Source organism: Labeo rohita, chromosome 15 (assembly GCF_022985175.1).
Source record: "Labeo rohita strain BAU-BD-2019 chromosome 15, IGBB_LRoh.1.0, whole genome shotgun sequence".
Taxonomy (NCBI): Eukaryota; Metazoa; Chordata; class Actinopteri; order Cypriniformes; family Cyprinidae; genus Labeo; species Labeo rohita.
Genome location: NC_066883.1, coordinates 13,692,739 through 13,714,508, shown reverse-complemented (window position 1 = coordinate 13,714,508; position 21,770 = coordinate 13,692,739). Strand labels below are relative to the sequence as shown.

Here is a 21,770-nt window from a genome sequence, read left to right as displayed (position 1 = left end):
TCTCATCACTGTGACAAATATTTGGTCAACATACAGTACAATGGCAAATTTCTCTCACCCTGTCGCCCAATAATTTCCTTCTGCTGGTGTGTTTAGGTTACACATTTAGAAAATTGATATTTACTTTAAAAAAAAAAAAAAAAAAAAAAAAAAAGAGAGAGAGAGAAACAGACAGAAGTAGTAATCCAGTCTAACTATTAGTTACAGTTAAATATTCACCAGTAAATGGTGTTAACAATATTCTGCCTGATTTCCATCTCATAAACCATCTTTTAAAAAAAAAAAAAAGGCAGGCATTTTATATTTGTGCTCTTCTGCAACAACACACATAGAAAAAAGAAAAGCATACAAAAAATTAAGATATCAGAAACATGCTTTTAAAAAGCAAACAAAATCATATACTTCATTTCTAATTTTTTTTCTCTACAAAAAAATGATTTTTATACATTAAGCCAACAAAATGTACATTTGGAGTACATTGATCCTACACCATGAGGAAGCTGTTTAGCCTCATTCTAGCTTAAATATAAATCCAAAATCTCAGTTCCAGTCTGGATTCATGCTCTAATCTATGGCTTTCTTCAGAAACGGATAGAAAGGATCTGTTTACACCTCGACCTCAGTTGCTTATCAACCAGCGTATAGGGAACTCCCTCACCTGCAGGCTTCAAGGCTTTTACCCAAACAGCCTTGAAGCTTTAAGACAAGGCGTACTTTGCATGTGTCCCATACAATGTGCGTACATTCCTGTCTGAAATTAGGGTTCAGCTTGAAGAGCCTGCTGTAAAATGTAGTGGTGACTGCATAAAGACAAAAACGTAGAAGGTAAGACGATGTCTTTTAACTGTCAGCCAGGCTTCCTACAGCATTCTTTCGTTTCCTTTAGTAGCAAGAGGTTAGTGAAAATACCAGCACCTGCACCCGTTAGATGGATCTACATCGGAGGAACCCGAGGTGATTTAAAGGTAATCAGCATGAACGAGGTATTTCGACATAACGAACAATAAATCCTCCCCAACAGTGTATTTGGTGTGTTTCAAAGACTGCAGAGACATTCTGCAGATGCTTTGGCTTGTTAGGAGATGTTTCGCTTGAAAACGGAGTTAAGATTTAATTTAATAGCATAAAATCAGAACTATTTGGGCATGTGTAGTAGTAGTAGTAATAATAATAATAATAATAATAATAATAATAATAATAATAATAATAATATAAAAAGATTTTAAAAGGTCGGACCGAGTTTGTTTTTATAAAAGGAGTAAAGCAAACATTAAAAATAAAGACTAAAAAGAGAAGCAATTCCAAAATGTCTGACCAGCGTCTAATAAATAATTGTTCAAGCATTTTTCCATCTAAATGTGCATGAGTTTTGGCAGACTCTTTTTCATAAGAACTGGGCATAGAGGAGGGTCAAATGGATGTAGTCTTTGTCCTGTCTTAACTTAAACCTGTCTCCTTTGTGTTAACCACCTCCTTTGGTCACTGCGTAGATGCAGAGATTGATTTCGTGAGATCAGACAGGTCGGGAAGGAAAGTTTGTTGAAATACTGTGCAAGTCTACATGACAGACTCCTTTTCACAGGGTTTAGGTCCAGCGACGACTTCCATTTCAAGGTTTCCCTGTTTTGAGATGAGTGGAGAACTTTCTGGCCTGGAGGCGGGGTCTTCTTCCTCCACTCGCACCTTGCTTAGCTCCGCCCCCTCTTTACTGGAAGTGCGGTCCACAAAGAACTGCAGGAGACCTGCTCCGTAGGCGTCGCCTTCAACATTGATGACGGTGCAAGTGCGATCGCTAAATGAAGACAGACAGAAAAAAATATATGTTTACTGTTTATAAAAATAATGCAAACGTGGATGCAAAAGTACAGCAGTGTTTTAGTGTCATGTTAAAAAAAAAAAAAAAAATTCTAAGATTGCGAGAATAAAGTTGAAATTACAAGAATAAACTGCAAAATATTTCGAGAATAAAGTCGAAATATTTCAACAATAGTAAAATTATGAGAAAAAAAAGTTGAAAACTACAAGAATAAAATCGAAGTGTTTCGAGAATTGTTTCGAAGAAGTCGAAATATTTTGACGATAGTAAAATTATGAGAATAATGTCAAAATTATGTGAATAAAGTCAAAGCGTTTTGAGAATAAAGCCAAAATTATGAGAAAAAAAGTCAAGAACTTCAAAAATAAAGAAAGTATGAAATATTTCGACAATAGTAAAATTATGAGAATAATGTCAAAATTACAAGAATAAAGTCAAAGCGTTTTGAGAATAAAGTCGAAAATATGAGAAAAAAAAAAAGTCAAAAACTACAAGAATAAAATCAAAGTGTTTCGAGAATAAAGACAAAATTATGAGAATAAAGTTGAAATTGAGGAAAAAAGTCAAAAACTGTTAGAATAAAGTCGAAATATTTCGACAATAGTAAAATTATAAGAAAAAAAAAAAGTTGAAAACTGAGAATAAATTCGAAGTGTTTTGAGACTAAAGTCTAAATATTTTGGGAATAGTCTAAATATTCTGACAAAGTCAAAATTACGAGAATAAAGTCAAAATGTTGACAAAGTCAAAATTATAAAGAAAAAAAAAAAAGTTGAAAACTGGAAGAATACAACTGTTAGAAATGATATTATAAATTCAAAATATTTCAACAATAGTAAAATTCTGGGAATAAAGTCAAAAACTACAAGAATAAAATTGAAGTGTTCCAAAAATAAAGTCAAAATCTTGAGATTAAAGAGAAAATTCTAGCCCAAGGGTGGGGAACCTTGATCCTGGAGGGCCGCTGTACCTGCAGAATTTAACTTCAACCCTGAAAAAAAAAAAAAAAAAAAAAGCCTGCCTGTATCCTGAAGACCTTGATTTGCTTGTTCAGGTGTGTTTGATTAGGGTTGGAGCTAAACTCAGCAGGGACACCGGCCCTCCGAGATCAAAGTTTCCCACCCCTGTTCTAGCCTATTGCGCATACAAATGGCCTGGACTGGAAGCACCGTGAATAGTCCAAGATCTCAGCTGTTTTTCACATCCAGATGCATCTAAACCAGATACTCACACAAGCCAGTCCACAGCCAAGATGAGGGACAGATCATTGGTGGGCAGCCCCACTGACTCCAAAATGATGGCCAGCGTCAGCACCCCTCCAGCAGGGATCCCAGCAGCACCCACACTAGACGCCGTCGCAGTCACTCTACAAACAGATGAAAAGTCAGTCAAAGTCAAGGTCTTCCAATCAGAGCAGACTATACTGGTGGCTGAAAGACATCTAGTGAACTTACAAGATGGTGATGACCTGGACGAAGTCCAGTGGGATTCCATTCAACTGAGCGATGAACACCGCAGCTACGCACTGGAAGCAGGCGGCTCCGTCCATGTTGACGGTTGCTCCAATAGGCAGGATGAAACGGCTGATGTGCTTGGATACACCGTTGTTCTCCTCCACACACTTCATCATTAGGGGCAACGTGGCAGAGCTGAAGAGAAAATCGGAAGGTTATTTCCTGCTTATTTAATTTGCAATATTAATTCAATAAATCTAATCAAACTAAGGTAACTGATCAAAATTAAACAAGTGTAATAAGAAGCCAAATCCATTTAGGATATAAGTGGTCATGGGAGACACAGCTAAGGTGCATGTTACTTGTAAATACTGGGTTTTAAAGGGATAGTTCACCTAAAAGTTAAAATTACCCCATGATTTACCCAACCTCAAGCCATCCTAGGTGTGTATGACTTTCTTATTTCAGACAAATACATGATGGCAGTGAATGACTTCAAAATATCAACAGCCATTCACTCAAAGCTTGGAAGAGCCAGGACATTGTTTAGTAAAACTCCAACTATTTGTCTGAAAGAGGAAAGTCATATACACCTAGGATGGCTTGAGGTTGGGTAAATCAAGGGGTAACTTTAATTTTTGGGTGAACTATCCCTTTAAACCAGCCTATACTCTTTAAAATAAAGCTTCTAAAATGAAGATCAAACTTTTAGTTAACGGTTCTTAAAAGAACCATTTTATTTTAGTGTGATTTTAATAATCTAAACTCACTATAAAGAACTATATAAAGAAATTTTCCATGGATACCATAGATGCCAATAAGTTGTTTTAAAGTGGCTGTAAAGTTTTAATGTAGCTGCTTATTTACCTAGAGGACGTTCCAAAGGCAGTAGCCAAAGCGGTCACCAATCCCGCCAAGAAAGTGTATGGATTCTTCCGTGTAATCACAAAGTAAATGGCCGGGAGGACGAGGAGACCGTGGACGGCATGGCCAATGACGCAGCAGGCGATGTACTTCCCCAGGCTGGCGAACAGCATGCCGACATCCTCCATTTCCACAATCTTAGCAGCAACCAGGAACATAATACCCAGTGGTGCATACCTTCAGATAAGAAAACATGAGAAATGAAGATAGGAAAGGGAAGAGACGAATGCATAGGACACCACAACTCAAACACTGGGAAAAGTACATGATGTTCCCTTACCACATGATCCAGGAGACCAACACCATGGTGGCCTCATTGAAAGAGTTGAAGAACTTGATAAGGATCTCTCCTTCCTCTCCAAGTTTCCTTAAGGCCACACCAAACGCCATAGCAAAAACGATAAGACCCAGGATGTTCATTCCATCCACTTCTGTGCCAACTGGAACCTAAACACAAAGGTAAAAAATGACTGAATTCACATAAAATTAGACATTATTAGCTACATTTCTATTAGTGCTGTCAAAATCAACACGTTAACACATGCTATTAATTTAGGTGTACGGTGTAAAAAACATTTAACGCAAGGCCGGGGCTACAGTTGGCTACCACACTCACAATCGCTGCTTGTGTCTCTTTTTTTCTTCACAAAAATTGTGCTTATTTAGACACGCAAAACATCTTTAAGGACACATCAAACAGGAAACTTTTCAGACACGCACTCCACTTCACCTCAGCGCCATGCGCAAGTCAAAAGGAGTGGGAAAGGTACTGGTGACAAGGAGCTTCAGTAAAACAACAGTGAACTGCAATCAGATGTGTCAGTAAAAACGAATTTTCCTCTCCTGTCTGCCGTTATATTGTGCTTGTAATGTGCTCTTAAACTGCATGCACAAATGCGGCAGCGCGGCTGTATATAATTTCATTTTAAAGTGCAATTATATATGAAAGGTTCTGACAAAACACAACACTGCATGTCAGATCCTCGTTTAGAAATGGCAGCCAAAAAACCCTAATAACCCAGCTGCTGTCATGTCTATTAATAAAGGAACAAAAGAAAGAAGAGAAAAATCAATAACTTGTGTAGCTTTAAGGATTTTTGGAATTTAGTGTTTGATAACTTTATTCAATTTCTGTATATTTTCTACTTGGTGTAGAGCACAGGTAGCTAAATATGACATTTATTATGAAGGGTTTATGTGAAGATTGTTTTAAGTTAAATTAAACTTGCTATTTTTTCAACAATAGTCTAATTAAAAACTTCTCCTTTATACTGTTGAATGGATATAATGGTCATAGAGACATCAGTATTCGTATCAGTGATATTCGTGAAAAAATATGCCACTAAACAAATGTTTAAAACTATACTGTCTTTGTATATTAATTTGAAGATTGCATGTAAAATTATTGCAGTATAAAAGTATAAACTTTAATGTTAGTTGAGGGGTAATTCAATGCAAAAGTCAACCTTACAATGAAAAAATGTTTTTACCAAAGGTTTTTACTATAATAGCACAGATGTCAACATTTGGAGGTTCAAATATCCATGTGAGGTCTCTCTTAGTTTTTAAAGCATTTTTTTTTAGTGCATGATTTTTCATAGTCTGGTAAGTGCTATTTTCAGGCAGTTCACATCCATAACAGTATATATTGCTTGTAAATTTCCAATTCTGTAAAGAGCATCGCTTCTCTATTTGTCGGGTATTAGTGCGCCTGGTTTGTGCATTTTAATTCGTAGAAATCATACAAAGTACAAATAACGCATGATTATTTCCTTTTAACATAGAACACTTTTGCATAGACTGATATTCTTCTGATGTTTAGAATCTATCAACAAGGGTTAAAGGGTTATTAAAATATAAACAGATGATTCTGTATATTGGTAACGCATACATTCTCTAAGCATTTACAGGTCACATCCATAACGTAAAATGTCCATCCTGGATTTGCCCTGAGATTAATCGTGATTAATTGTGATTAATTTCAGAAAGTGCGATTACCTAGTTTTTTTGTTGTTTTTATTTATTTATTTTATTTTATTTTTTTTAATCAGCTGACAACACTGTTGAATTATCTATAAAAACAATTCAAACTTTCAAAAAAATTCTCAGAAGTTATATCTGGGATTTGGTACCTTTTCCACAGTGAAGCTGGTCAAGTTGGTTGAGCCGTTTGAGCTCGTAGTGTTTTTAAACTTGTAACCAGTGGCATACTGTAAAGGAGAAGAAATGTTCAGAATCACCCAAGAATCACACATCACATATAAAACCAAAAGTCAAAAGCTTGTTAAACCCACCGACTGAAAGGCAGCTGCAACCAGGTTCGACGGGAAGATGTTTCTGAAAAAAGATGCCAGGGATGAGTTTTGTTATACTCTCAAATGAATTAGTCCACTACACTGAACAAAACCCAAATAGTTAACTTCAGAAGTTATTACTAAAACCAGTGGCAAGATAGTGTAAACCAGTGAGTTAAGATATACACAACTTCAGTTTAAACGAGTACAAAGACATTTATGTTTTAACTTCTAGAGAGAAATGGTATGTGAACAAGGAGGAAACTTTCTAGTGTTTTTGTATCAAACGCATTTGCTCGCACACCATCAAACGGAGTACTCTTTGGAAGTTTGGTTGTTTGCATATGCAAACTAGTATCTACCTTGTTCTTCAATGAGAAATCGAGCCAATGGGTGAGACTACTGGTTCATTAGCCACTACAAGGAAATAATGAGACCAAAACAACATGCAGTAAACACAAACTATTTGCACTACAAACCAGTGTGTTCATAATTAACATAATACATTAAAATAATATAGTATAATACACCAATTTGCAAAATCAAGCAGCAAAACAAGCTGCTTTGTACAGCTAAAAACAGCTGAGCGTGGATGAGACCCATAAAATGCACAAATGGCCGCTCCCGCTCTTACGGGAAAAACAGGGTTGATACTTTGGCAAACACTGTCCAGAACAAGGTAGTCAGAGAACAAAGATCCAATTCTACCCCTCACAGATTCAGCCCACCAGCATCAAAACTTCTCAGAGTCCTGAGTGAGCAGCCAATCCCTGAGCGGCATGGCCTCACGAGATGCCTCGTGGAAATAACTTGAAGAATTTAGTCCGATTATATCCCTCCACTAATCCCACGTCCACAATTTACCTTCTATCCCTATAACCCCTTTCCCTCCAATGGAGATGGGCACTAGGACCTGCCTGGAGATGAGGATTAACAACAAACACACATTAATTCAGGAATATTCCAGCATCCCTGACCTTAATATGGTAAAACAAGGAAGTCTTCAATCTAATGGAACAATAATCCCCGGTATGATGTTAATATAGCCCGCGTGCCACCTTAAAAAAAAAAAAAAAAAATACACAAAAACAGCTGCGCTTGAGTTACATTTCCAAAAAAGCGCCATTACAGGCTGAATTCTGAAGACGTCTGGAAACTATTGCCCATAGGGAGCTTTCCAATACATCCCAATCATTCCCGCTAACATCTAAAGAAGCCTGGAAGGTGTAAGGAGACTAGTATTATCTTAAATGAGTGCAGCCTAAGCAAGATGAGACTCGAAAACCAAGGGAGGAACAGCTTTAAAATTGCTGGGCTGTGCAACAGGCTACATCCCAGACCAAGATAGCAGGTCACTGCCAAACACCAATGCCAGTGGTTATTCCCATCTCAAATTTCCTTCGTCTGAACGCTGAGAAAAGTTAGAACCGAAGATACATGCAAGAATCTTAAAAAGGCACAATATGCAAGTTTTTTTTATTACAATATCCAAAAACAACTAGAACAGGGTTATATATTTTGCTGACTTGTGTACTTTATCCAAAATGTTTCAAAAGATGTTTAAATCCAGAGAAATAGGCAATTTTAACTAGTGTAACGGGCTGTGTTATTGCGTCGCCTACATATGACGTTATACACGCTTGATTTTCCGGTTTTATTTTGTAGAAAACGTGGAAACCCCAAAGACACTTTAATGTGTTATGCATTTTTAATTAGACAGGTGAAGAACACACAGAGTAGAATTATAACAGAACTTTCAACACTCAAATGTATCTAGTGTGATAAAACAGTGCTGCTTTTCCAACATACGCACAACCAGAAGGAGTGGAAGCGCTCGACTGTGGCATAATAAAAGCTCAGCTGCTTATGAGTCGCGTATCACACTTTCCCTTCAGTAGCAATCGCTCCAGCATGTTTAGCTTTCACGACTTTTAGCCCCACCATGCTTCATTCTACAGTGACTTTAATAAGTCTTTAATACATTATCTTATCCATGAACATGACTTCTGACTACCATGATTCCACACTCAATCACTGCATCAAACTACGCCTTTGGTTCTTTGTTTGTTTTAAATATGCACCCTCTAGCGGTGAAAACGTACATATTGTGCCTTTAATTTACTCTATGACACCTAAACACCAGCTAAACCAGCATAGCAACACTAATAAAACCAGTTCATGCCATTTAAATATTTCTATAATGACGCACTCAAACGTTCCCACTGGTATCGAAAGTGTCACATTCAAATCCAGTGAGCTGGGTGGGCCGAGCATTTTGTTGTTGTGTGGCATTATTTGTAGATGCTAAACTATTTCATGACTCAATGCATTCCATGTATGTCTTTAAGGCGTGCTTAACATTTCTGGTTTCTACGTAGGTGTGTAAAAAGAGAGACACGTCAAACAGGACCTCTTTGAAACGTGGCACTCCACACACCTTATCAAATCTTTGTCAAAGATTTATCGTAAGTTCAGTGTTTGTTGACATATTAAAGTAACTATTAACAGGACAATGTGCCTATCCTCTGACTTTGCCCTGTCCAAAATAAACTTTCACAACGTTTACACAAAAAAGGCCATGATGGGGAAACTGTGGGTTTTGCAGGCACTGTACACAAAGCATATGCTAACACATTAAAGGAGCATTTAACCCAGAAATCATTTACTGACCCTCATGTCATTCCAAACCCATCTGACTCCTTTTCTTCAGTGAAGCAAAACAAGCAAGCTACTCTTTCCCCCACCCCCCAAACAGTGAAAGTGAATGGTGACCACAACCTTAGCAAGTACCTTAAATTTGAATCTGTTCTGAAAATAAACCAAACCAGCTTGGAAGATGTGAACTGTAATGCATGTTGGCCTGAACAGCCCATTTACTTTAACTGTATAGAAAAAAAAGCAGCAGGAACATTCTTCAAAGCTTCTTCCACAAAGAAAGAAGGTCATAAGAGTTTGCAACAAGACACCTCACTTGACCTTAAGGATAAACTATATCTTCGCGTAACATGGGGTAGGGGTCCTTCCATCACAACCTGATAAGGCAATGCACGAAACAAGTTTAAACTTGCAGAAACTGCAAAACAGCATATTGGCATGTTGGCAAAACATATGCTGGCAAGCAAACCTACTAAACACGCCAGGACCCATTTGTAGACTTTCTATAAAAAAAACCATACAACTGCATGCCTGTCAGAGTGTGAAATTAGCAAGGCACCAATGTGGTCCTTGCGATCGTATAGCGGAATTTAGTCACGGTGAAACCCCAAGGGAGAAGCCCTTTCAATGGAAGACAAGCTACATCAGCTTCTTAATTAGCCGTGCTTCTATTGTGCATGTCTGCATGTGTTTGCATGCACGTGTTGCCCTCATGTGAAAGGCATACGCCGCCTCATTGATTTCCCCTGGAGATGCAGGCAAACAAGAAACATTAATGCTTCAGTTTGGCTTTACATTAGGATGCTAATTATGGCCACAATTCATGTAGACCGAAACTCATTTAAAAAGAACTCTGGTGAGTTTCATATTCTGAGGAACTGGTCAGAGTACGAAAAGAGTAAAAATAGCTGTGCAACCTGAAAAGAGGCTGTCTGTTATGGCAAGAATTTAAAAAAAAAAAAAAAAAAAAAGCACACAGAATTTCAGTTAAAAAACTAACTTGGAATTAAGTTATTAAACTATTAACTTACAGCAATCTCAAAGCTGTTATAAAACAAGCGCTTGTTTAGCTCCTTTTGTCACATGGGAATGAATGCAGGACTGTTAGCAACTGAACTTCTCAACAATTATAAACCATTATTGCTTTACTGGTCTTGAAACCAGACTCCGTAATCAATGGCTACAAATTTAAAGCGAAGAAAGAACTGCTGCATTTATATTTAAGTGACATAATTTTTAAAATAAAATTATTGTTAAAATTAATTAGAGCTGCAAAACGATTAAGGGTCTTTTTTTCTATATATATATATATATATATATATATATATATATAGAGAGAGAGAGAGAGAGAGAGAGAGAGAGTATTTATATATAATATAAATTATATACAAGTATTTATATTTATTAATCTATATTTATTATTATATTTATTATATAGATTAATTATATAGATTAATAAATAGAAATATAGAATAATAAATATAGATTTTTATTATATAATTAGTTTATACTTGTATATAATTTACATTATATATAAATATTTTCAATATAAATCTAATATAAATTTAATATACATGTGTGTATTTATACACATAATATGTAACGAAACTTATTTTGAATGCGATTAATTGCGATTAATCATTTTGCAGCCCTAAAATTAATATTATTGTTGATTAACTAATAATGGGAGAATTCTTGCATACAAAAAAAATATATAAAAAATATAAAACTTTTATAAAGTTTTATAAAACTAAAAAAAAAAAAATTTTTTTTTTTAATAATAAACTAAGGTAGTTTGTTTTCTCTCACTTTGTGGACTGTGTGACATTTTCAAGGACAGTCTGCCAAAACCAGAAAAACCCTGTTTCTCTGGTCAGGGCGCCCTAAATTGTGTCAGTGTAAATATTTGCATTTTGTATACATTCATATTAACATGTTTCCTCTTCAGTAACAGTGAGGAAGTTTACAAATTCTTTACAAAATGCCTTTTGCTGTTGTTGATTCTGAAGGCGAATGAGAACAGAATGTTCTTTTCACATAATTCCGTTTAACACATGATGAAATTTGACCTGTTTACATACCACCGCAGTCAAGCACATATGGCTCAAAACTTAAATTACGAATTTCTTTCTCGAGTAATGGAAACCACACACACAGAAAAGGAAGGGTAGGAGATGTTCATAAAATTGACCATACACCCGCATCCTCTTTGAGCGGATTAACCTACTTCAAACACGTGACACGCAGCTGATGCAATTTAACAATTCGTTACAGCACACGTAGATACACGTCACGCAACTCACGCTATAGATCGTCAAAACAATGCTATGAATGAATGAATTTACGATAATCGATGCAAGAATAAGTGGCGTTAATTGAAAAACGATTATTAAAACATACTATACTTGAGAAATAATGACTTTTAGAACATACATATCGGAGACCGTTCACAAGTCAGTTTTTATGTCTACTTTTTGAGACTAGTTACATGAAATTTTACAAATGCGTCTAGCCTTTCTTGTTCGTTGACATATTTTACCAAATGTCCCTTTCTTCTTCCTGTTTGGCAAAGCTCAATGCTGTGCTGGCAGTCACTGTAAGGAAGTTTGAGTCAATTTGCTTTAAAAATGTCACATTCAGCTGATGTTGCGTCATCACATTCATGTTATTCCCGGTACATTACATCCTCTAAACATTAATTTAAGACATATTTGACTTTTTATATAGTTATATGATATATGTAACTTCTTTAAGATATATGCAAGTACATATTGGTGTGTATTTTAACTTGACGATTCATTTTGTGAATGACAAGCGCGAAATGTGCGAACACGTGTTCACTGCGTTTGGCTCACTTGTCGGACTCACCTTATTAAGTCTAAAAATGAATCGATGACTTCTTTGGATTCAGGAACACCGCTGTCATCCTGGGTGAACTGGGTTAATTTTTTCCCCTCGCTGTAGCCAGGCTTTATGATGAACGCCATGATAACGCCGATGGCAGAGGAGATGAGGGTGGTCACCAGAAAGAAGAGCATCGCCCAGCCGCCCAGCTTGCCCAGGGCTTTGGGATCAAGGCTGGCAGCCCCTGACACCAGACTGCAGACCACCAGAGGAATGATGATCATCTTGAGGAGGCGGATGAGCAGCTCACCGGGGAATCCGAAGTAAAGGATCTGCGTGCGGTTCAAGCCGGCGCTTCGCACGCCGAGCCCGATGAAGACGCCGACGATGACCGCTGACACCGTCAGGATGACCAGCAGATTGGCCATGACGAAGCGTTTCAACTTTTGTCCCTTGGTCTCCGGCTCGCTTCTCTTGTGGTCGCTCAAGCCGTTGGCCATAGTCGGTTCGTTCAAGTGCGCTTCACCGTTGGACGTCTTTACATCTTCTATAGATATCTTTTCTTCTGCCATTGTGCTGTTTTAGGGTGGTTGAGTCAATGTAAAAGTCTTAAGAGCCTTTAGTGTCAGTTGATTGTCTGCGCTCTCTCCTCATGAGCTTGCAGCGTGGAAATGACTGAGGAAAGCCGCGTGTCGGAGGGTTTCCACTACCTTTTACGTCACCGGACGGGGCGTCATTGGCAAATCCGGTATGTATTGGAAAGATAGGTCTCTAATATCCTCTTGTGTTTGTTTGTTTGTTTGTTTTTGTTTGTTTGTTTAGTTATTTATCTTTTCATACTATGAAATTCAATACTATTAAATACTATGTGGACCAGCACCTGTTTGGTTACCCACATTTGTCAAAACGTCTGACAACAGAATTTTTGGGTGATTTTTTTATAAATATAGATTTTTTTTTTAAGTTTATATAACAAAAAATAGGTAATATAGTAATTACTACTTTTAAAAAGTAAAAACTACTTTTAGGGTTGATTAATTGTATTATAGCAGTATTTGACCTTATTTATAGGCAATTACATTGTTTCAACACAGTAAATAATAATTGTAAAATAAGCATTTAATAAGAAGATCTTACATGAAATTACAGCTACAGCTTTTTTGTTTGTTTGTTTGTTTTTTTCTGGCACCCCAGCTACAAGAAAATTGAAGTTTTTTCTTTCCTTCTTTCTTTTTTTTTTTTTTTTTTTTTTTTTTTTTTTTTTTTACACTGTATAATATAACATAATATACACTGTAAAAAATCCCCTAATATATATATATATATATATATATATATATATATATATATATATATACCAATAAATATAAACTAAATATAATGTAATATAATATAATATAATATAATATTTTTTTTTATTATATATATATATATATATATATATATATATATATATTTTTTTTTTTTTTTTTTTTTTTTTTTTTTTTTTAAATAAAAAAATATATTATATTACATTACATTATATTTAGTTGGTGTTTTATATGAAAATTGTGATACATTTCTGTGTGGTTTGAGCTAAAGAAACACAGTTTATAATACAGTTTTTGACTGATTGTTTGACATGATTGAATCATACTCTTAACACTCTAACCACCAATTTGCCATAATGTAAAATAGTTAAAATTGCCATGTGTTGGTGATTCCCCTATTTTAATATACATAGGAGCTCTATTTTTGACCCTGGACCACAAAAACAGTCATAAGGGTCAGTTTTTTTAAAATTGAGATTTATATATCATTTGAAAGCTGAATAAATAAGCTGATGTATGGTTGTTAGGATAGGACAATATTTGGCTAAGGTATAACTATTTGAAAATCCGGAATCGGAGGGCTCAAAAAATTTAAATATTGATTGATTTAAATAGTGATTCAAATTGTCCAAATTAAGTTCTTAGCAATGCATATTACTAATCAAAGTTTTAATATATTTACGTTAGGAAATGTACAAAATATCTTCATGGAACATAATCTTTGATGATTTCTTGGCATAAAAGCAACCCATACTGTGTATTGTTGGCTATTATGCTACTTACACTCTTAAAAATAAAGGTGCTTTAAAAGGTTCTTCACTGTGATGCCATAGAAGAACCATTTTTGGTTCCACAAAGAACCATTCAGTCAAAGGTTCTTTAAAGAACCATCTCTTTCTTACCTTTTTATAATCTGAAGATCCTTCTTTGGCCACAAAGAACCTTTTGTGAAACAAAAGCTAATGTAGGTTCTTCAGATATTAAAGGTTCTTTATGGAACCATTTAGACAAAAAGGTTCTTCTATGTCATCGTGAAGCACCTTTATTTTTAAGAGTGTATGACTGGTTTTGTGGTCCAGGGTCACGTGTGTCTGTTGCCTTCATAGAAAACAGCGGCTCACCAATTTGACTAACTTGACCTTCTAGTACTACTTCTGCCTTATCTTTCTAGGATTTTTCTAAGTATAATATGCTATACGCTTTTCCAAATTCAGCCTTTCAATCATACATGACCTAAAAAAAAAAAGACCTGCCTGAACCTGCACCCAACCAGCCTCACTGCTTTGCCAAGAAATACATTTGCAGAGCATCAAAAACTACAATATCTCATTGTTAGCAGATATCTGCTCTTCATTTCTGTCCTTACTTCTGTAATCAAATAAGATGAAGATTGAGGTCCCTGCATGGAGCCAAAGTCAGATTATCTTTAACAAACAAACCCCCCCATTTTCTTTAAACAGGTTTTTTCAGCATGGTGCTTTATGGGAAGAACTTTCGTGTTAATAAGAGCAGTCCACACTCTGTAAACATCATCAGGGGTCCCTTTTTGAAAGCTAAGGGTCTGCTTGTATAAGGTTCATCTTTTCGGTTCCAGACCGTGTGAACCGTATTTCACAGAAGCACGACATTCCACAGATATTGTGTGCTGGTCTGAGAGAGAGATTTGAGTGCCAGAGATCCATAAGGCGAGAGGGGATGATGTGCGGATCGTTCGAAGCAGGGGGCCTCTCTTCTCCAAACAGAGCATTTGCGCTCACCTCTGTGCGTGTCATTCACGCTACGCCCTTGATGTCCTTGAATAAACACCGCTGTCCTGCCTGGCTGCATATGATGACAAAACGTGTTCCGTCTGGGACTTATTACATTTGGATTCCGCAGGAGCAAAAATTCCTAGATGTTTAACTGCAGGTGAATGTTCAGGAAACGCTTGCAGAACATTCCAGCAAGGTTCTCTTAAAGCATGGACGTTATCTGGTCTTTAATAATGTATTAGCACATAAACATACATTGTGTATGGATTTTTTTTTTCCTGAAACATATTTTACATGTTACTTGTTTCAGAATGCAACATTGAAATGTAGCTTTCTCATAACATTTTTATTTTATTATTTTTATTATTATTTTTAATGGGTGTTTAAATTATCTAGAGAACATTCATTAATAATATTTTATAATGTTAACCAAATGTTCTTGGAATAGGTTTTTGCTAACTAGGCTGACACTGCAGTTCTGAAGGTGGGGAAGGCTTTTTGCCATCTCATTATATTGTACTCCTTGGAATGTTGCTGAGTCATTTTACAAGTGCAATTTCATTTTCAATGGATTTATTTTTTAAATATCAAAACTAATGGGAACCATAGATATGAATACATAGAATCTGCTTTATCAGGTTGTTAATTACATTTGGATTTTTATACCTAAATTTATTACGTAATTGTAGCATATTTTTGTAAAACGCATTAAATAAATGGAATACTAGCAGTCTTTTTATGAGTAAACCTTTTTAATGAGAAAGACATTTTTAAAATAAGAGACAAGATATTTTGTATAAATTACTAAATAATATTTTATTAAAGTATGTTTATTCATTTAGCATTTTTTAAATTTATTTTAATTAATTAACTAAATAAATTTTCTAAATACTATAAAAAATACTATAATTTGTAATTTGATGCTTATATTTATTAAAGGAGAAGTCCACTTCCAGAACAACAATTTACAAATAATTTACTCACCCCCTTGTTATCCAAAATGTTCATGTCTTTCTGTCTTCAGTCGTAAAGAAATTGTGGTTTTTGAGGAAAACATTTTAGGATTTTTCTCCATATACTGGACATTGGTGGCCCGATTTTGAACTTCCAAAATGTAGTTTAAATGCAGCTTCAAAAGGCTCTAAACAATCTTAGCCGAGGAAGAAGGGTCTTATCTAGCAAAACGATCTGCCATTTTTTTCTAAAAATAAAAATTTGTATACTTTTTAAGCACAAAAGCTTGTGTAGCACAGGCTTTGGGATGCATGTCCACGAGGCTACGAATTAGTAATGGGTCTTTCTTGAACGATTCTTTCATTTTGAATTGTTGTTTTGGAAGTGGACCTCTCCTTTAAAGGAGACCTATTGTGCGCCTTTTTACAAGATGTAACATAAGTCTCAGGTGTCCCCAGAATGTGTCAGAATGCCTATTTTGAGTGGAAGCAGAAACACACTGTTTTTGTGCATGTCTCTTTAAATGCAAATGAGCTGCTGCTCCCCCTCCCCTTTTCCAGAATAGGGCTGTGCTTTTATAGCTCATAACTCAGATACTCTGCCAAAAAAACATGTTTGGTTTTGATTATCATGTCTGTCACACTATAGCATTTTAGTGCCACATTTAAAAAAAATAAAAAATCTGAAATTACAAGATTAAAGTCGACTTTATCTTTAAAATATTTCAACTTTATTTTCAAAACATTCCACTTTATTCTTGTAATATTTAAACTTTATCCTCGCAGCATTTCGACTTTATTCTCATAATATTTCAACCTTAATCACGTAATATTTAGACTTTATTCTCACAATATTTTGACTTTATTCTTGAAATATTACGACTTTAATCTCATAATCGTAGATTTTTTAAATGTTTAAACGTGGCACTACCGTCGTAATCGCACTGAAATAATGTGTTTTAAACCAAATTAAACTTCTGATTCTAGTTTTCTGAGCGCACACAAAGCGACAAAAAGTGGCTGTCACATGACATGTGAGTACTAAACTAAGTTCTTTTTCAGGTCTTATTGCGCTTAAACTGTCAAATACACACAAGTTTACGTTAAAAACACACAAGTTCAAAAAACAGTCTGTTATGTCTGTGAACATAAACAGCTGGGAAAGAAATCACGTTTATATTAGATGTGTCTGGCAGCAGCCTAATATACAGTAAATACACCAATAAATCCACTGCTCTCTTGTCTTCTCTAAGGCTGTGACTTTAAATAGTGTTCTGTGCTCATCTGTGCAGCCAAAGACAGAACAGTTAGCATGCTTTGCTCTGACTTTTGCCATGGCGTTAGAACTGGCAGTACTGTGGGTGGAAATGTGCAGATTAAGGGGGGGTAATATTATAATAAGATCCCCTTTGTATGTCACGGGGGACCGAAATCCGAGCAGCTCCTTTTTTCACATGCTTGCAGAGAAAGGCTTACCAAAAAAAATTGTTCAAAGTTTTTTTTTTCATGACAGCATATCATATAACTATAACCAGTATTAATACCTTTCTGTTATTACTGTACATTTTTAATCTGTTAAAAATGTGCATGGTGAAAACACAAAGTATTATGCCTCGAAGCACGTCAGTTGGCCATTCTTTTCCTGCCTCAGTGCTGTTACAGTAGATGCAGTGCTGGCAAAACAATGGGAAGAGGGTAAAATGACCTGAGAGTCACATGACCTTTACAACAGGGAAAGGGAGAATGCTCGATACAATGCCGTAGGTTTTCATGTCATGGGAAAGCAAGCTCAGGCAGAGAGTTTGTGAAGTAAAAGCACCAGAATGGCATCAGCAGAGAAATCAGATCCCGTTCGTCTATCTTGCAAACCTGGCACCCTTCTTTTGGTTCTCTTCAGCCTCTGTATAGCATTCGCACAGAGACCTATTGTTCAGAAAAGCACAAGATAGCAAGAAAACAACAGTGCAAGACGAGGTTTAGGTGGTTATATAAGAATATGTGTAGCGACATGTTCCCTGGACAGCATATGGTGAATGTGGTCGCTGGTCTATATGTGTTTTGAGATTCCCAAACGGCACGTGATTATAAATAGAAAGTTATTCTGAACTGAAATTTGGTATGGTAGCATTGCAGTACTTGAATGTACTGTAAGTCTTGAATAAAAGCATCTAAAATGAATAGTTTTAAATGTCTGTCTGGAGTTCTTCTGAGGTCAAACAGCGTAAAATGCTGAGTCACACTTACTGAGCTGAATCAATGAATAGCCAAGCTATTATTTTAATCGTCTGCATTGAAATGATGCAGTGCAGCTTATTGGAGAATAAAGGTTCATTCAAAACTCAGTTTTGATGTTTGATATGTTCTTGTCAAGTCCCGCTATAGATCCCTTCAGCTATGCTTTTCTTCCTTGGAGGCACTGCAGAAACAGACATGTGGTGAAATTTAATGGCACACATATGAATAAAACTGCTGAATCATGCCATGTAAGACGTGCTTAATCACTGAGAGCGGGAAAATCTTTTTCTTCTGCTGTCCTTTCTGAACTTGGACTAGTCAATTATATTTGTCTAGCTCTTTTCACAGTACACATTGTTTCAAAGCAGCTTCACAGCATATCTTGATGTTAATGTTTATCATATCTTTATGCCTTAGTTGCATTTAGCAGATTAGAGCTGGCCAACAACATAGTTTGCATTCTGTGATCAAGCAGTTGAGATTTGTGTGAATATATTATTATTATTATTATTGGGGCAATTTAATAAAATCCAAACATAATGAATGATTCGCTTGAATAAATCATTTAGATCATTTTTTTTTTTTTTTTTTTTTTTTTTTTTTTTTTTGATTACAACCAGTTAATTTAGATTCGACTATTTTATGATTGACAACAAAAAAATATTTATTTCTGCTCAAATAGGCTAATACATGCATTTTAACACAAGTGTAAGCTGCACATTTCTGATTTTAAATTCTCAAAAAATTGGCTCTATTTGCTCTGTTAGCTAGTTTTGCCAGAAGAAAGGTATAATTAAAAATTATTTTGTGGTAATCAACATTATCCTAAATAACCAATCTTAAATTTAGTGTTGTATTGAACACAGTATATTCCTTTAAATTTCGTTATGACAAAAACTATAATATGACTTAAATATGTAAATAAATCTAAAAGCGTTAGAAATGCCAATGCTATGCATTCATATGGAAGAAAGTGCAACGCGCAATATGACGGAATAAGTCCCGCCTTCGATATAAAAGAGCCAACGGCCATTTCACCCTCTCGCCGGGAGTTTGATTGACAGGTGAGCTGACCAATCATAACGCCGAATCAGCCATTTTTTTCAACAAAGAAACTAGACGGGAGAGTTCGTATATAAACATCTTTGCCAACCGCCATAAAACGTTAATTAAGAAGAAGACGAAGTAAATTAACATCAAAAATGGTGTGTATTCCCTGCTGAAAATACCACATTTCTGATTTATGTTCATTTTGTTTTATAACTAGCAGTAACGAGGAAGAGATAAATTCAAGTGCTGCCCTGGTGAAAAAAAACAGCATATGCTGGTAGCTGTGTTTTGATACTGGGATGCTGGTTAGGTAGGTTTTGATGCTGGTTTAAGCTGGTCCTTTGCTGGTTTATGCTGGTCCTTTGCTGGTTTATGCTGGTCATGTTGCTGGTCAAGGACCAGCATAAACCAGCAAAGGACCAGCACAAACCAGCAACAAAACATACCTAACCAGCATCCCAGCATCAAAACATAGCTACCAGCATATGCTGGTTTTTCACCAGGGTGTCTAGCCTGAAGTAAGCTGATTGGAAGCTGAACACTATTTAAGCATAATAAACAACATTTATAGGATGATTCATGACAGATTTTGTTGCTAATTTGAACATACTATTTAAATTTAGCCTAAGTGAGGCAAGTTTTTGAGATTTCAGGATTCCTACATTCAGGTTGATAGGACTTGATCTTGCATGCCAGAAATAGCCTGGAGGCATTGCAAATGCTGCAGAGTAGACAAAGAGACTTCTTTCAAAGTGACTTTGATACAGTATATTATATACTATAGCATATAGTTGTTATGCTACTTTTGCATACTTTGCATGAAAAAGTGTGAACCGTGCATTAAGGTCAAACAGGTTTCAAACAGAAATGTTCATTTTGGCATGTATTAATACTATAGCGATCCTTGGCAGGTTCTTATACACCGTTGTGAAATCCATTAACAAAACAGTCAGATGTAATGCTGTTTTAATTCTGACACATGTCTGAAGGGCAGCTTTTCTTGGGAAATTTACATGAGAGGTGCTGCAGTCCCCTAAATCCGGTTTAATCTTGCCTGAGCCGCGCTTGCCCAGCACGCCTACCTAATGGCCGACAAATTTACAAGCTGTAACCTGAATCCCTCCCTTCCCAGTCTGTCTGAGTATGTTCTTTACTTCTACATTACACCAGCTGAATATGTGTCTAAAATTAAAACTGTATGTTTGATGAAATGGTACTATTGCATAATTAGTTAAAGGAACTGCTCAGCAGTTATTTCCTCAGGGGAACACAAAACAAGATGTTTAGCAGAATGTTCATGCTGTTCTTTTGTGTGCAATGAAAGTGAATAGTTACAAAAATAGCTTGAAAAACAAACTAAAAGTGGTCTATATGACTTGTGCACAATCATAAGAAGCCATTTTAGAAAGAAAAAACAAGGAGGGAGGGAGGAAAAAAAGGAAACCATGTAAGGTTCGTTTCATGTTGTTTTCATTTTCTGTCTTCTCCTGTTGTGCTTTACTGCCTACCGCATGTCTCCAGGCCTTTGTAGACCATCTGCTAAAAAAACTGTTTTGGTGGCCTGCATATGCCAGAGGTTATGACAAATCTGTTTATGTGTGAGTTTGTTTTCCTGTCTTCGTCCGGTTCGTGCTTTTTAACTTTAGAAAAGCTGACATATGCAGAGAAGCAACTGCCAAATCTTAACATGATGACTCTTTTATTAATAAACAGATATAATTACATCCTTGTTGTTCATTCCCCTGCTGGTTTTTTATTAGTGGCCAAAGTATAAAGTCCATTATAAATTCACATTGACTGTTTGGCTGGTTTTAAGAAATAACATATTTAAAATAAAATAAAATAAAATAAAATAAAATAAAATAAGTAAAAAAGGCAAATAAGGAAAATAAAATATATATTTTTAATAAAATAAAAATACATTTATACAGCCTAAATATTACAGCATTTTGATATGCTGCAAGAACACGAAAACCTCTGATAAAATATGTTAATAAGTTTAAAGACCGTCGTTATCCCACATAGACGCCACTCTCACCCTACTGCTGATAAAAATAGCCTTTGGCTATAACCGTATGCTTTACACCCCTACTTATCTCCTTCTTCTTCCAGCTTTTTCAGTTTTACTGCTGGCTGTCAGTATAAACTACCTGATGAAGGACACACAATTCTCACTTTGTTTACAGAGATCTACTGCCAAACTTGAATTGTTCTGACACTTGTGGTGGAGAGCAGTGGTTCTCTGGAGGGCCACAACCCCCAAAAAATGGCTCACAGTTTTGATGGTGACAGGAAGGAACAATGTTAAATGCAATAGTAACATGCAGTTTATAATATAATCATGCATAGTTGGGATTATAGAATGAATAGGCTAATTTTACCTATTTATTCTACAACTAAATGCTTCCAATATCTTTTCCAAACAGGCTCTACTGTACTTTGGAGAAAATTTACATGATAAAATGTAAAATTTACATGACAAAT

At 35.7% G+C, this 21,770-nt stretch overlaps 1 protein-coding gene across 1 annotated transcript; it reads right to left on the bottom strand.

Moving 5' to 3' along the window:
• Positions 1 to 132: 132 nt before the first annotated feature.
• slc1a5 (solute carrier family 1 member 5) lies at positions 133 to 12,689 on the bottom strand. The gene is made up of 8 exons (XM_051129065.1): positions 12,012 to 12,689; positions 6,489 to 6,531; positions 6,327 to 6,404; positions 4,475 to 4,641; positions 4,138 to 4,371; positions 3,271 to 3,465; positions 3,048 to 3,182; positions 133 to 1,792 (listed from the first exon to the last, which is right to left on the bottom strand). The coding sequence occupies exons 1-8, from the start codon at positions 12,557 to 12,559 to the stop codon at positions 1,558 to 1,560; spliced, it is 1,635 nt and encodes a 544-aa protein (XP_050985022.1). The 5' UTR covers positions 12,560 to 12,689; the 3' UTR covers positions 133 to 1,557.
• Between the last annotated feature and the right edge of the window lie 9,081 nt (positions 12,690 to 21,770).

Coding starts and splice junctions, on each gene's coding strand:
- slc1a5 (XM_051129065.1), bottom strand. CDS start 12,559: ATGGCAGAAGAAAAGATATCTATAGAAGATGTAAAGACGTCCAACGGT. Junction 6,405..6,488: donor TTGCAGCTGCCTTTCAGTCG/GTGGGTTTAACA, acceptor TCTCCTTTACAG/TATGCCACTGGTTACAAGTT. Junction 4,642..6,326: donor CCAGCTTCACTGTGGAAAAG/GTACCAAATCCC, acceptor CTTTGTGTTTAG/GTTCCAGTTGGCACAGAAGT.